The sequence below is a fragment of the Siniperca chuatsi genome, linkage group LG12 (assembly GCF_020085105.1).
Source record: "Siniperca chuatsi isolate FFG_IHB_CAS linkage group LG12, ASM2008510v1, whole genome shotgun sequence".
In the NCBI taxonomy this organism is placed as follows: Eukaryota; Metazoa; Chordata; class Actinopteri; order Centrarchiformes; family Sinipercidae; genus Siniperca; species Siniperca chuatsi.
Window position 1 is genome coordinate 20434739 of NC_058053.1, and position 17224 is coordinate 20451962.

Consider the following 17224-nt stretch of genomic DNA (forward strand, 5'->3'; position numbering starts at 1 on the left):
TATGTCAATGATTGTCCCCCACAGAGATAGTGGGAGACAGAATAAACGTGTGTGTGTGTGTGTGTGTGTGTGTGTGTGTGTAGGCTGGCAGGAATACAGCTAAGACATTTGTTTTGGATATTAATTTCCATGTTTTTAAATCAATTTGGTGTTGAAAAATTCAGTTTTAAAACATGTCTTGTTTTTATTGGTCTTCTTTATTACGTACACATGGGGATATTTGCTAAGGATTTGCAGCCCCTTTTTAGGCGATAAACAGTCAAATTGAATTTGTTCATATTTACTAAGCCACATTAAGGAAAAATTGTGTGTTCGGAGTCATGCAATATATATTTTAGGGTGTTTCTATTAAGAGATGCAAAATGTGGAGTGAGGGAATAGAAAATTATACAAATAGCCGCTGCACGTGATCTAATCATTGTCGAGTAAATTTAACATCTGAGAAAAGAAAATGTAAAGGCTTGTCTACACAGGAGGTGTTGCAGCCACATTTATAAGTTGTCCTTCTCTCAAAAGTCTGACAGAACCGCACCCTGAGGAGACACGGATGGAGTACTGTAGCTGCTAACGTGCTGCTCACTGCCCCACATGTGTAGACACGGTGTAAAATCTGCAAGTAGTTTTATTAGACACGGAGAGAGACTGTTGCCTGGTAAATGGTGAGAGTGTTAAGATAATTTTGATCCCTCTTCAGTAATAGTTCAGAAAATGAAAACTATCTGAAATACTTACAAAAGAGCTTTTTGTTTTTGTTTGTTTTCGCTGCTTCAGCAGTGGTTTAACTTCTGTGTTTGCTGTAGTGATGTAGAAGTGTACTCCAGGGTGTGTCCGTACACCATGATGTCTCTCTGTCTAAAACATCAAATCTACACCTCATGCTACCACTTCCATGCCATGTCATTCTTAAAAAAAAAATCCCTAAAAAGTTGCGCCGTAGGTCTCTGAAATCGTTTAAACCGTTTATTTGGGGTGGCTGCACTTACAATTTTTGATGACATCTAGATCATGTTACTTTTGAGTTTTGATGCACTTACTGTAAGTCGCTTTGGACAAAAGCATCTGCCAAATAAATTTTAAGATTTTCAAGATTTAAGATCTTAAATGGCAGCATTTAATGCATATCAGATGCACATGTTGCTGGACATTTACATCTGCTTGTCAGTAAATACCCAGCTGAAATGAAAAAGTGTGCTTACGCAAAATTTAGAGCCCTTGACAGTAATTTGTGGTAGATATTCTTAACATCCCCCATAATATCCTGTCAAAAATGTTACCCTTAACCTGCCTTCTATTATGTCAGTTAAGATCTGTTCTGGGACCAGCTCAATCGTAAATAAATGAGAGATTTAGCTTTTACACTGTGAGTGTGTTTGCACTGACAATTTCTACAGTGTATACCGTAGCTGCAATGATATTCACCATGACAACCAAGAGATTTGCCAAGAGATGCTAGCCCTCAACAATGGTCTTGTAATTCATGTCTTTTTTTTTTTCTAGGAAGAGAGTATGGGAGCAAATAGAGATTGAGCTTGCTAAATGCCATCCTGAACCACTGTTTTGGTGACTGCAACAATGAGTTAGGTAAAATGTGAGGTTAGTTACCGGGTATTCATGGATAGGCCTTTAAATGGGGCTACTGCCCACAACCACCCTCCTATTATGTGTTCATTAATGTATTCTTTTCATTATCTGTCACCTTCACCTTAAAACAGGGAGCAATATTCATGACAAAAAGATACACCATGAAGGTCAGTCCACCCCCTCCCCTTTAAAAATTGAAATCCGGGAGTGCCCGCTTTAATTGCCTGCCCGCTTTGACTCCAAAAAATGTCTGCGCTCCATCTTGGCAGTAATGCTGGCTGCTTAAGAGGCAGGGAGATGAGAAAAGGAGTAAAGGGTAGGAGCCACCCAGAGCTTGCTAACTGTCACCACAGACCCAGAGGGGAGAGAAGGAGGAGGAGGAGAGAGGGGAGGGAAGACAAGGCTGACTGCTCTAACACTCTTACACATATCATCATATCTGTATGATCAGTGGGGTGGAGGAAGAGGGAGGGCAGGTTGAAACCCCGGAGCGGAACTGACGGCTACACCTGTCCTCTCTCCTCCTCTCTCCCTCGCTGTCTTGTTCTTTCATTGTCCCTCTCTCTCGCTCTTCTCCCCTCGCCAGGGTCCTCAGGGTTAAGATTGTTTATCTCTCTCTCTCATGTTCTCTCGCTGTCTCTTAGTGCCCTATGGTCCAGTATTCCTCCTGGTGTTTCTCTCTCTTTTCCCCACATGGGTCCCTCTATCCTCCCTGACTCCCCCCTGCCTCCCTGCCGTAGAGATTCTCTCCTAATCCCTGGAAGTTTGGAACTAATGAACTAACTGCTGAGCCGCTGCCACGGAGCTTGGTCCCAAACTATACTGTACTTCACACTCGATTTCCTCTCCAGATGGCATGGTGGCGCGGCCGACACGACGGGGAGCACCTCTCGCACTCCAGCACGCGCCTGCAAATACACATGAGTACACAAGACATGCAGAACACAAACATGCACATATAGGCAAGTGTGCACATGTAGACACATAAGGACAGACATTCACACACAAATGCATCCACATGCACGCATGCACATACACAAATTGTTAGTCGGCAGCCCACTGTACATCAGTCAAGCATGACAGGACCAGTGTCCTGCATTCACTATCAGTACATTACAGAAGCAGGACCATTTGATAGTGCTTAAAATGAGTTAATTCACTATTTGTGACTGATTTTATAAACAATCAAAACTAACTTCTATAGATACTGATCAACCCCCTCAGTAGATTTTATTGGGCCCATGTGGAAGTCAGAAACCTGTCACTCCTGGATTTTTAGTTTTGAGTACATGGATGTGATTACAACTACGAAACATGCTTGATTCACCATGTTTAATTGATGGAATTTTTGGAATGTTACTTTGTTTAAAGGCTCTTATTTAAAAAAAAATACAGGAATTAGATTGTAGAGGAGAGATTAGATTGCAGATGTCATTTTACCATTCTTTTTCATTTTCTTTTTTAATATTCAGTTTTATTAATAACTACTACCTATAACAGTAAGTACTCCATACATTACTGCATGACATAGAAGCTACTGAAAGTACTAATAATTATTAATTACCAATGTTCTTCAATGTCGTACATAAAGGGGCACCATAAGACCATAGACTATAATGCAATCCTATACAGCAAGACAAACTACAGGCTGAGCAATTATTTGAGAAGTTAATCAACACGTCCCTGTCACAATCTCATCAAAGAATGAAATTTATAAACTTCAAAAATGTAGCATCTATTGTAGGTCTATTGTATTGTAAGGTACAGGTGTCGTGTACCCCATCAGTCCAAAATTGCATCTGCTCTATTGAGTCTACCATTTCACATTTTCAAAATTACAACAGTAAAGTGAAAGGTTTTGAATGGTAACATCACATTTACTTGTCATTAGTAATATGCTTTGAGTTCTTTAATTAGTGACTGAGAAACTGATGGTTAATTGTATATGTGGTAGTGATTAAATCATAAGTAAACTGTAAACCCTGACTGTAAACCTTATGTCATGTGACTGTGCACCCTGATAAAAATGTCTTTTTTTTTTTTTGTGGCATTGTCCTTCCCCCGGTAACACTACTAGCCACTGGTCCGGAGACAGACCTTTGTGGTCGCAGTAAGAGCAGCTGAGGGAAGAATAGATGGCACATTGTAGAGTGGATGACATTATTATTATTATTATTATTATTATTATTATTATTATGGTCTATTACCTTTTTCTGGTTGTAGTGCAGTCAATATATGAGCTATGGTCTTTGCATGAACTGTGTCTGACACCAAAGATTTTCAACTTAACATAAATTATGCAGCCAACTGTCATCTGATACATGACCTCAGTTCAATGCTCACTGTGTTGTTCCAGAGGACACTGAAAGATCTGCTCTCCATTTAAGTGGATTCAAATGACTAAACTCTTGACAGAAAGAGCTCCTGGGAAATAATGTTAGCCAGTTGAATTATGAATACTGAACATTTAGTGTGTGTGTGTGTAGTGTTCAGTATTTGTGCGTATTTACATCCGTGTATATACATGTTCGTGTGTGTGTGTTTGTATACTTGTGCGCTCAACACCTCAGTGGACCCAGGAGACTTGAGAGAAACTCCCAGTCAGGTTGCCAAGACTCACAAACAGGATGTGAGCTGCTCAGCCAGAAAACAGACCCTGTCCCTGCCAGATCAGAAAGACCTTCAATTCCAAACCTTACTGTCTGTCACAGTGTGTGTGTGTGTGTGTCAAGTGTCATGTGTCAGGAATCGATTGGCGTCCTTTAGGAGGGTATAATAGGCGAACGTGAGATCAGGGTGCATAGGAGAGTGATGACAGCGCTGTAATTAGCATTCGTTGCTTAGGAGTGGAGAGGGCTTGTCTGTTGTTGGAGCACATAGAAAGTGGAGGGATTTAAAGTTTTTTGTTGTTTTGTTTTTTTTCTCATGTGTGTCTTTTTGGATATCAAAAGTCCTAGACTACATTTGAACATTCTCAGATCTTTTGAAACACACTCATGCAGCAGTTCCAGATACTGTGGGTTAAGGGCGAGTATTGAGGCCGAATGAGGGATCGGAAAATGCTGAGACATAGAGAACAGAGAGGCCCTCTCTCCCACTCTCATTATCCTGTTACACTCTTGTGTTTTCACTGGCAGAGCCGCAGCCCGCACTGCTTCGTGCTACGTGGGCTGTGCAACGCAACACTTGGAGAGTAACCCCAGTAGGAGGAGTGATGATGGAGAAGGCGACGAGGGGAGGAAAACATGAAAGAATGGGAGGAGGAGGAAGGGAATGGAGCAGATGTTGGCGCATGGGAAAAAAAATGCAATGCTATACCATGTATTTTGCAAGAAAATTTAAATTTTCTGTCTAAATGGCAGTGCACATTAAAGTAATCAGACCCCAGCTAGCTATTTGAAACTATTTAGAAATTATCTTCTACTTCTGTTGCTAAAAATTATATAAAGTAAGATACACTTGGGGCTAATACATTAGTCCAAGTAAGAAATGTAGATATACAAAGTGTAACAATGGAAATAAAATAAGTTTAATAAGCCTAAGTCTAGTATTTATCTTTGATTGGAAACAGTGTGTGCAAGCCTCCAGTCAAAGCTTTGCACAGTTGCACGGTTCTCCATCGCCCCAATGCGCTGTCATTGGCCATTTGTTGTCATCATGCAATTAGTTGCATTTTTCACATGTGGCCTCAAGACACATGTTTGCAGTTTACTTGTTGTGTTTTCACACCTTCACCTAATTAGCACCACTGTCACATGAACTGATTATAACACCAAGTTGAGAAGAAATCATATTTATTGACCCGATTCAGCAAGATCGTGTTGACTCATAATAGCAGAAAGCACCTGGTCAATAGCTATACTTAGTAGCCTACATCGGAGTCCTGCTTTAGCACAGAAACCTGAAATTATCATGTTTAAGCCTGAAGCATGGCTTGACCTGAACAGGAACATATTTGTAGTTTTATATACAGTGGGCAAATCATTTTTAAAACACACAGAATGTAGCATTTTAAACATAAATTTCATATAACAATTAAAAAAGAAGAAAAACATTCACAAAATTGTTTTATTTTCATGTTTCTTGCTTGGTATTTGTTTCCCAAACCGTCAGTTCCTTCACGCCAATGCACATACTTAGTCAGCCTCTGTCATGGACTCACAGGCCACGAGTTGCATTTGCACCCATCAGACGACGGCATGCCAAACTTTATTTTGTTTACACTGGAGCCGTTATTGTTCTTGCTAGATTTAGGAAGACCTGATAGGGTCATGATTTGAAGATGCCCTCGAGCTTCAAAGCTCAGAAATAAAGCCAAATGTAACTCGCTTACATTCCTTAATAGTCACAGTCTTAATATCAATCATTAATTTAAAAGAAAGCTAATAGAGAGATGTCAAGTTAAGCATAATTAGTCATGTGTTAGTTGTTGTGAGTAGTCAGGACAAACAGTAAATTGGACAGCTGTACTGGGAGTTGCAAATGAGACAAACAAACCGTGATGCATAATCACTAATGAACAAAACTCAGTAAATAATTTTAATTATGTGGAGAATAGATTATATACAGTATGTTGTAAGGATACTGAATGATGAGCCTTACCTTCTCCATTTTTCCTACAAAATGGATAGCCTTGGGAATTCATTTCCCAAAAACACTGCAGTGCAGCTTGTAATGAACTGTAACCAAAGAGCTGTAATGAGATCTTTTCATGGCTAATTAAAGTGAATAAATAGTGTGTAATAACTAGCTGTTTTTCCACCTCAGGCTGTCAGTTTTGACCAACAATTACAAGCAGGTTTCATGATTTCCAAATTCCTCCTTCTCTATTCTGCTAGTTATGTCTTGTTGTCTGCCCTGACAGGATAACGGATAACACAATGTGCCTCCAACTGACAGAGTGAAGGCCTGAATCTCCTTCTGCTACGTCTCAGTTATCAACGTAGCCTGAATTAGTCAGTCATCTCACTCCAGCTTTCTGGAGTGCAGCATGTCACTTGTCAAAACCCATCCACGATGACTTGAAACCTGCTAACACACACCCTCCAACACACACAAACTGACAAAGACAGGCGAACAAATGCGTACACAGTCACACTTCAGGCAGGCAGCCTTCACCTGCGATAGTCTACAGCTCATTTTAAATGGCATCGCGAGTTGCACAGCAGGATGCAAAATGCCAGCTCTCAAAAGTTAAAAAAAAAAAAAAAAAAAAAAAAAAGGAAAAACGACTACGCTCATTGTGACTCATGATTTCCCACTCTTTTCACACAAAACTATATCTATCTATCTATCTATCTATAGAGATATAGATATAGATATATCTATATATATCTATATATATCTATATCTATATATCTCAGATATCAGAATAAAAACACAGCACTCTACTGTTTGAAGGCACTATGTCAGTGATAAAGGCTGCGATATACATACAAGAGAATGCAGACGCTCAGCCATTTTTTGAGTGTTTCTAATGTTGTAAATGATCTTGATTTATGCCATTTGTCTTTTATGTATTTTGCTGTTTCTGAATTGATACTGTATCCACAATTGTTATTTTACTAGAAACTAACTACCCCAAACTAACTACCCCTTCTTATGCCTTTCCTAATTCACATTTCATGTCATGCAGAACGCTTTATTTGTCCTTATTTCTATCCAGTATATACAGTAACTACCAGGGCATTGAGATCTAATTCAAAATGAATGAACAGACAGAGAGTGTGAGTCTACACCCACAGTTTGTCCAGAGGCGAGGCGTTGTTTGACGTTACTTGTTTCAAGCTGCATGACGGCAGGGCTGGCCATCCATGATCTGATGCAGGAGAGGAAGGTGGTCCCGCTGTGGACTGTACACACATCAGTTTGGACGCTCCAGTCTGATGTGGTGTCTACAAGGCAGTAGCCATGCTGTGTCATGTATACACAGCACTCTGTAGGATCCTGAGCGTCAAGGCTCAGGCTGTGTGTTAAGGAGCTGACCTCGCTCTCTGGAAGGTCAGCCTCTCTGCACTTGAAAAGCTTCTTGTGTGCATCTACGCGTTCGACAGCCCTGCCTGCCTGGCCGACTGCTCGCCCGCCTGCCTGCCTGTGTGTCAGCTTCTAATGATGAGGATGATGGAGGCAATCAAAGAAGAGATGGAGCTGACGTTGGGGCGAGCTCTCCATGGGACACCAGGTGATTGGGGAGGGAGCTTTGAAGCAACTTGTTGGATGGCTGTCCATTAATGTAAAATATCTCCTTTTCAAAGGGCTTTATTCAAGCTCAGAGTAGCGGAGCCCATAGGGGTCAAGGTGTCTGGCAGAATAATCTTTCCCGCTTTAGAGAGAAAGAGAGAGAAAAGAAAGGATAGTGCACAGTGACCTGGCCATCTCCTTAGCCATTCCTGGCGTCATGGTTTCAGAAATACCGTTGCAAAAGGAGAAAAATGCAGGAGACAATCCTTGCAATGAGCGGTCCCTGGTTACATTAAAAGAATTTTATACATGCAGACTGCTAGTATATCAGACTTAGGTTGGAGCGGGAGACCCTTTCTAGTCTATTTGATCTGTGAATGTTATAAACCATGCTTTTTGATCATTTCTGGATCGCTATTTATTTAGTTTGGTCAGGGATCAATGTAACTCCTGGCATATGAGGCAGCCAGCAGTTCTCACGGATCAATTTTCTCCAGTCACCATGAACTGGGGAGGGACAGAATTTTATCCACCAAGTAGCAGGTTTATGAATAGTGAATTACGGCTGCGTAAATCGCTCCATCCGTTTTAAGTTACCACGATAGAGTTATGGGTCTATCTTGGCTTATGAGAGCGACAGTAAGAGAGTAACAGAGAGGTTACAGCAAAACTTGAGTAAGAGTCAAAGATCACAGTGCACTCATCATATGGTGTGACAATCCCTCTTGTCTCTTTCAATGAGGCAAAAGGGGGACATAGATGACACACAGCAGTCCAGCCCGCTCATGACCCCTATTAAATCCGAGCAAATCTTTGATATGTACTTTGATACCATATTTTATTGATACTGGAGGGGTGTTCGTAATATCAAATACAGTTCTGCATTCCAGGAGATCAGAGCGAGGGCTGTTTTGTCTCAGAAGCTGTCCCGTGACCCTCGAGGGGTCCCCATAAGCTCACAACTGAACCTAGGTTGACTCAAGTCCACTTCAGTTTTTACAAGAGATTGTGATGTATGGGCTCTTCATGTTATATCGGTCTATAGTTTCTCTTTCATGGACACAACCACATTACTTCAGTGATCTGTCCACTAATGATCAGCCTGTTAGATATTCCACTGAGAAGTTATTTGCAGTAAATCCAAAGCATGTGCATCATCAAATTCCCATTGAGTATGAAGTTTCATCGCATGGCATGATGCCACATTTGCCACCATCCATCTGTGCTGTATTTTAATTCCCCACATTTCATTTCATGAATAAGCATCTCCAAAACCTATTTGGTACAACCAGTATCAGTTTGAGAGTATTTTTCTTTTTGAGAGAATGTTTTAGTAGTATAAGTGAAAACTGGGGAAAAAAATCCCAATCTGAGCATCTCCACAACACCCACACACAAGTACTCAAAGGCTCCAGCCTCTGATCTGACCTGACAACTCCTAAGCTACCGTTTCCTCATGCTGCTTAACTCAGACCACATTTCTCCCAGAGAGCCTCTCTCCTGTCACTAGCCGGACTTTTCTCCCCATTCCATCTCCCATTCTCTCCATTCCCGAAGCCCAGCATCTGGTTTGAATATAGCGGCGTGTGCTACTGTGTTACTGATAGAAGTTGGGACTGTAGGCTTCTCTTTGATTTTTCCATCCTCCTCATCTCTCTTCCTGCTCTGCTCATACAATGCCTGCATTGAGAGAATAAGATTGAGCGTTTGTTGATTTGTGGCATACTGTATACAGATGAATTGCAGTCAAGGGAGAGTGCAGATGTTATTTTTTTTTAATATGTTAATGTTTCATCTTTATTATTTATTCCAGACTGATGGACTAAGACTCATTATATGCTTTGTCAGTCGCCCACTTTGATGACATATTTTTGTGTCTGTAATACAATGTCTATTTGTATGATTGTGTTTAATGGTAAATATAATTTGAGTGATCGGGTCCTTTGAAGGAAATTGGACTTGCATTCTTCAACAATTTATCCCGTACTTTTTTTTTTTTTTTTGGTGAAAGGAACTAATTGCTCTGTTTAGCATTCTAGTATATTCTTGGGTAGTCATCTCTCACAGTAACTATGCTTGCTTTTAAAATGTTCCATTTTGAATCTTGAAAACTCTTTATTAGTGATTCCAAAGTGCAGATTGACCAAATGCATCACATGAAATAATCTTGATTTGTTTTGTGTTTTATGCTCCTGTGCTGTAGACAGAGGCCAGGGAGACCATTCCCAGGATGTTAGCGGAACTGGACCTGGGCCGGACAGAGAAGTGTGTGAGGGTGAACTCAGTGTCCAGTGGCTTAGCTGAGGCTGACCTGGAGGTCATCCTGCAGGCTGAGGTTCTCCCTCCTGCCATCATGTTGCCCAAAGTGGAAGACACGCAAGAGGTGCAGTGGGTAAGTTGCAAATATTGGCCCACATTAGAAGTGTTCCTGTAGTTTCTTAAAGTCAAAGAGGGCTGAATGGAGTAATCTGAAAGAACGACATGTAACCACTTCCCAAAAAAACAAAACGATACACAATGTTACAATACATGCAAAAACTAAACAAGACTAAAAATACCCATTTCTCTCTTTCACCTCTGGGTGTCTTTTAAAAAACTGGTGCTCTTACACAAAGTCATGAAGTAAGAGGAAACCACAGGAATCTTCAAAGCAATCATAACAAACTTTTTCATTTCCCAGTAAAAGTGGGAATCGATCCCTGTGGCAGGACTCAGGGATAGACAGTGTTTTTCTTGGCTGCTGCTCAAGAAACGGATGACATTTCTTCGCATTAGCTTCTGAAGCCTGATAGCTTTCTGTAACAACATAATGGGGCCTTCTGCCACTGTTGAACTTACTGGAGACTGCCTTGAACAGTGTCATATTGTGGCTAACAATTAATTTAATCAAACTTAAAGCACTCAGCCAGACAGGTATAATGAATAAAAATATGCCACAAACATGCATTACGTTCCCTTATTTACGCACACCTTTTGAATATTCTTTGTACTGAAAATGTATTTCAACGGTCCACACACTTTTGCAAAGTTGAAACGCTATCTTCCCAGTTACTGAGGTTCCAGTGCATGAGAAAAATCACAAACTGATATCTAGAAGTACAAAGTCAAAAGCAAGTCAGACAGCAAATCCAGTTGCCTCTGACTTGGTACTTAAAGATCTCCTGTCACCTCTCTGACTAAAAGTCTACATAGATGTATCACAAACTGATAGACCAGATTCAACTTCAGATATTACAAGCTTTTGCACTCCTACATTGGTTATTGATAACTGCACACATGAAATATCTGTTAAACAAATATGTTTGAAATGATTGCCCACTAATATTGTTCTCAATTTTTGTTAAAAAAAAAGTAATTTGTCCATACTAACTGTGCCTGTGCCCTAGTTAAGAGGTGTTTGTCTGGGCTTGGCCATCCCTCTGGCTTTCTATAAAGGGGCGCTGTACGGATGTCAGGTCCCGAAAGGTCAGGAGACAGTGACATCATTAATGCAGGCCTTTCTGATCAGCTCCATATGGTTCACTTACCAGGAGCAACCAAGTTACTGTCTGCTTCTTTCACTGTTTGTGTCTGAATACAGTTCAAAGGTGCTTTATTGATGTCCACTTCAGCAGTACTTTTTGCTAAAATCTGTCACAGCTTGAGCTATGTTTGTTTTTCTTTTTCTCTCTCTTGTCACACACTTTCATATGGGCAAGCAGTTTACCTAAGCATTTTTTTTTTTTAATTAGCCGATTTACTTTTTAAAATAAAGCTTTCGTTATTGTGTCAAACTACAAACGCTCCAAACAATGTTTGGTGATTAGGAAGAGGAGAAATTAAGATTTGTTTAGAAGAGAGAGGTAATCAGTAGTGAGAGGTGGGTGTCTAGTCTGGCTTTTCCCTCAGTGTGTGTGGTAACACACACACACACACACACACACACACACACACACACACACACACACATACATATATATACATAATTTTTTATTTATTTATTTATTTTTTTCATACATGGTCTTGGGGCAGGAGCAGGAAGTTTTTAACTAGTGGTTTTAATTAGAACACATCTATTTCCTGCTGCCTGTTCTTTCTTCCAAGTATAATTGCTGACAGGTGTTCACTAATTCTCTCCCGTAGCTCAGCCTTTTCTTCCTTTGCTACTTTTCCTCACTCTTTTTTTTTTTTCTTTAAACCAACCACTGCTATTAATATAATGCTGATAATCTCAGTCAGCACGTTGAGAGCTCTAAAATGTGGATAATTGCCTGCTTATGTTTTTTTTTTTCTTCTTATACTAAAGCCTTGTTGCAAAAAAACACTTTGAGTGCACTGTAAATCTGTTTGCACATTTGATTTACAGTGTGTTAGTCAGGGTTTTTCTGCATAAGCAGGTGCATGTGCGCTTCTGTCAAGTCTGAGTCATGTCTGCAGCTCTGGATGGGACCTTGATTCATTCATGAATGCTCATCTAATCTCATTTTTGTCCCTCCAACTTTTTCTGTCTCCTTAGCACATGCTTTTCTGTGTGTCTGCGTGTGCATTGTTTCTGTGCATTCTTTCTATTCATTCATATGGCTGTGTTGTAAACATGTGTCTGATTTTCTCCTTTCTTGTAAGCTAGCGCTGTAAATCCCTCACTTGTTTATTTTTCTCCCTTTTTTTACTGATATTAGCACAGGAACCTCCAGACTGATTTGTCGCTAAAAGATGGACTTGCTTGTTTCCCTTTGTGTTGAAATCTTTAGCTCTGCCTTTCTCCTCTCCCCCAGCCCTTGTATGACTGACAGGCCTTATTGGGCTATAACAGGCGTAACTCCCTCCTTTGTCTGAGGACAATTCTCACACAGATTCGGAGCCGTGTGCATTCTTTGCCCACCACACTATTTGGTGTGCACTGGGACCGAAAGAATCGCACCCTGTCCCTCTCCTCCTCCTCTACTCCTCCTCCTGTCCCCTCCCCTCATTCCCTTTCTCCGCTTCCCCTCTGTGAAATGAACACTTCAGCAGGCCGGAAACATTTAATCTGGCCCCCTTTTGAAGAAAATTAATTGAAACTTGTCCCACTATAGCCTTCTTTCTCCAGTTCCATCTCTCCCTCCTTCTCTTTTCATGATGGTGTGGTGAAATTGTCAGAGGGCTTGTTTGTAACATGGCTTTGAATGGCAAGAAGAGGTGTTATTTCTTCTTTTTTCTTTTCTTTTCTTTTTTCCAATTCAGTAGTGAATAACATCTTAAAGGGTCCTAGTTTTGAGAGCCATTGACAGCAAATGGTTGCTGTACGCTCCAGAGGAACAATGAACAAGCATTATAGTACGTCTTATGCTCTGTAAATTAGGCCCTCAAAGTGTATAATAGCTGAAGAGGAGAATAAAGTAGGAGGACAGAAACATGTAATCAGAGAGGCTAGGAGGCTCTTCATCCAGTGGTGCCACATTGAGCTGTCATTTGTTTTTCCTTCAGCAGGATCCAAACAGCCTGCACGGCTCGCCACAGCCTTGTTAGGGTTTGCGTGGCACAGTGTCATGGTGGTAATCTCTGTGTGTAATATCAGCTAGGTTTCCCCACAACAGGCCATATCTATCTAGTTTCCTCTGTCACAGAAATAGGTTTATCTACACCCTCTTTTCACACTCCCTCCCGGACCCCCCCCCCGTTCCTGTGTTTGCGAAGGAGGGGGGATATTATGCTAAGCCCCCAGCGTTAGTTTTTATGTTGCCATAGCAGCCTTGCTCCCACAGGGTTGTGACCTCAGATGATTACAGTACAAAGCCTATTGGGTCTTGAAAACCTCTTTGAAGATGAAAAGTCTTTGATGGTTTGTATTTATGCAAATCTCTCAGATATGATTTATCCAACTGAGATTGAATGGAGAGATGATTAAAATTACCCCTATTTTTGAAATCCTTCAATGAAGGCCCACTCTTTCAGTTTTAAGAACAAGAGTGGTGAGTGCGAGCACAGGGGTTATTTTGCTCTTCATTTAGAAAAATAGCAGTGCTGTACCTGAGGTTATTTATATCTGTCTTTTTCCTGGTGTGTCAAAGAGGGAGCGAGGAAAAAGGAGAGGAAGGGGGGACATGGAGTTAGACATTTCTACTTTTTTTTTTTTTTTTTTTTTTTTGACTGGCTTTGAAAGGAAATATCTGACGGAGGGGGCTTTTGTGTGTTTCCAGATGATAGATTTTGGAATTTGGGCTACCCCACTGGCAGTCCAGGGCTAGCTGTGAACTGGTCTGTTGGAAAAATTTGAAATGCTTTGGTCTTCAAAGAATTAAACTTGGTTTTAAAGCCCTACTTAGGTGAGCTTGCATATTAGCAGGAATCGTGCAGAATAAAGGCCTCAGCAAAGTGTCACATCACACTCTGATTGTTGCTCCAGTCTCCCTGTTCCCTGCCATGGAGGGGGGATGCAAAACAGAATAATGTAGGAGTAAAACACACTCAAAGACATCCCAAATCTTGTTTCTTCTACCCTTTTCGGTATTTTGTTTCTTCTTTGGTTTGCCATGTGTATGTATGTGCTTGTGCGTGCATGTGTGCATTTACATGTGTGCACACTCTCTGGGGAGGATATGCTGTAGTTTTGCAGAGCCTATGAAAGAAGGTAGAGCAGAAGACTTCAGACGAAGGGGGAACCCTGGTGATAATGTAAAATATTTCATTTCACCCGCTTTTGTTGCCGCTCTCCTGTGCTCGCTATCTCCGTTATTTGAACCCTCATAGATGTGTTTCTGAATAAGGACTGAAATGGGAACAGTGCAGGTAATAAAGGTGTCAAGATTCATATCAAAAGTGAGTTTTGCACGTTAAGATTTATTTTTTTCTCCACTCTGTCTGTCTTACCCCACAGTGGATTTTGAAAGATGTCATATCACTTATGTATTTTTACTGCTGAACATTTTTTTTTCTACCAGTTTTAAATTCACTCTGACACTTCATATCTCAGTATGCGTTTCCTGTTTTTCTCATTCATTCAACTAATAATGCATTGATAAGTCCACTGAGGGTGGCAACTGCACTTTAGCACACATTTCACAGAAGAGCAGGAACTTGAACAGAAATACAATCCACAAAAACATAATCTGTGCATATTATAAACAATGTCACAAATGGATTCAAGCTAATAAATTAGTCTGAAAAATATTTTTATCACACCAGTTGATGCAGAGAATATATGTGCTCCAACAAAGCACAAGCATCTAATGAATTTGATGACTATGATTGTACAAAGTAGTGAGAACAAATTAATTTGTCTGTTTGGAGGTTTATTGTTTTCTATTTACAGAAACAGTGGGTATTGTTAATGAGTGGTGCATGAGATTGTCCCTGTGTGTTTAGTTTGTTGACAGGTTTCAGCACAACTTGAAAGGACGGGCACTGACAGAACCCATTCGCCTGGTCACCTTTGTGGAAACCGCTGTGGGCCTGCTCAATTTTAAGGTAAATTACAAACAAACCCCCCAAAACTGCATGCGTAAGACATTTAGCTGTTTGTCCATTGTTCACTTTAGATTAAAGACTGCGTCAGCGAGCAGAGCACTCCACGTGTCCAAAATGAAAGGGATTCAAAGCTTTCGGACAGTCTCTCAAAATGAGCCTTTTGAGCCCTTTTTTTTTTTTGGTTTCCTTTCTCTCTGTCTGTCTGCGTGTGTCTCTCTCTATCCCTCTCCAGACATGCTGACATTTTTTAATTAGAATTGTTTTAATATCATAGTGGAAAAGTTCTTAATGATATTTTGGCAAGCATCAAAGCAGTTCCTGTTATAGTGCAGCACGACCTTCAGCTACATGGGGAAAAGGGCATGGTTTTTGGCATTTGGGGAGAAACAAGCTGTCCTTCCTTCTTTTGATTTGTCTTTTAGTTCTCCACTCTATTTCTGTGACTGTGTTTGTGGTTGTTAGTGTGTCTTGATGGTAGGGGGTGCCTCTGTGTGCTTTCTTGAGAACACCCTGTATCTTTGCCCAGATTGAATCCCCAGGTTACAAGCACAAAAAAAATCGCTGTGGCACAGCTAGTAGTGATTTTAATTTGGAGGCCAACAAAAGCAGGAGGCATGTTCTTATTGTTTCACCACAGACAATCACATTCCAGATTGCTTTTAATTTTAAGGGCTTGTTATTGTTTGACATTTTTCGGTACAGGTACCAATAAGATACCTAACTTATATTTCAATGCCTCTCTTTTAAAAAACATAACAAAATTTCCTGCGAAATCTTTTTTTTTCATTTAAAAAAATAAACTAACTTCTCCATGCATCAGTGTTTAATGTTTTCTTAATACAAAAAAGCCGTACAAGAACTTTGCCTAAATAAAATAGTCTGTAATAAGCAAAAATGACATTTAAATCAGGAAATACGTTGTCGTAGAATAAGTAAACATGACTAAATCGGACCAAGCATTCATTACCAGCTTTCAGTACTTGGCAGGTTTAAAAACTTTACTGCTTCAGCCCTTATTCATACAGAAATGTTTAGAATGGTACTCAAAGTATTGAGGTTTGATACCCATCACTACTTAGCTAAGTGTCTTGGGCCGGCCAAGAGTGAAGAGGCATCTCTAGTACTCCTGACTGTGTTGGTTTGGTTTTATTTACAGTATTTACAGTATGTGTGCCTGCAGGTGGCATATTTAGTGGGCTAGTACAGTAATATCAGTCTTTATGAAAAGGAAGCTGGAATAAAAGTTAGGATTTTCACAGATATGTGTTCATTAGCATATTTGTTAGCGATAATGTAGTGTGATGATGGCTGTTTTGGATGCTTGTTGCCTGCAGAGGAAACTCAGAAATCCAGATTATTTGAGCTACTGTTGGACTATTAGAGTATAATTAGATTTACTCAGTAGAATTTGTGTACAACATTTCTCTCCTTCCTTCCATCTGTCTCACTTTAGTCAGCCTCTATTATACGCATACATATTCTCTCCAGGTGGTGTGTGAGGAAATCCGTCGACTTGCTCCCAAGGCTGGTCTCCACCATGACGCCGTGGTGTTTGGCTCTGATGACTTCTGTGCCAGCATAGGTAGCTATTACACCTTCTGCTTAACTTTCTCACTCATTTTTGGCCACAAATGTGCTAATCTCTTTCTTTTTATGGATTTTGTGGCAGATGTGGTATGTGTGAGTGCAAAATGATGTGTCCCGATATTCAAACATAATGAATGAGATGGAGGTGAAGACACATTTCCTCTACCAAGTCCATTTTCTATATCAGGACATCTCAGAGTATATGCTCACATGTAGCCTATAGCCACTTACCACAAGTACATCAAAATTAAAACCCATCGCTCAACTCTTCTCCACTACACCATGCTTTAATCTTGCCTTTTTACCTCAAGACAAGGAAGGTTTGCTAGTTTGCCAATAATGGAAGAAATATTCAAATGTCAGATTTGACTGTGTAGTTAGACATGAAACGCTCTTCCAAAAAAGAAGATAAAGATATTGACATACTGTTTGTCAGTGGAATTGCTGTCCT

At 40.4% G+C, this 17224-nt stretch overlaps 1 protein-coding gene across 2 annotated transcripts in view; it reads left to right on the top strand.

Annotated features, from left to right (window-relative positions):
- Positions 1-17224, top strand: part of clybl (citrate lyase beta like) — a 64696-nt gene that overhangs the window by 39963 nt on the left and 7509 nt on the right. For both annotated transcript variants that reach the window (XM_044215809.1, XM_044215808.1), the window contains 3 exons: positions 9965-10153; positions 15085-15186; positions 16675-16768. In XM_044215809.1, the coding sequence (XP_044071744.1) occupies positions 9965-10153; positions 15085-15186; positions 16675-16768 (385 nt within the window). The remainder of the gene's footprint in view (positions 1-9964; positions 10154-15084; positions 15187-16674; positions 16769-17224) is intronic.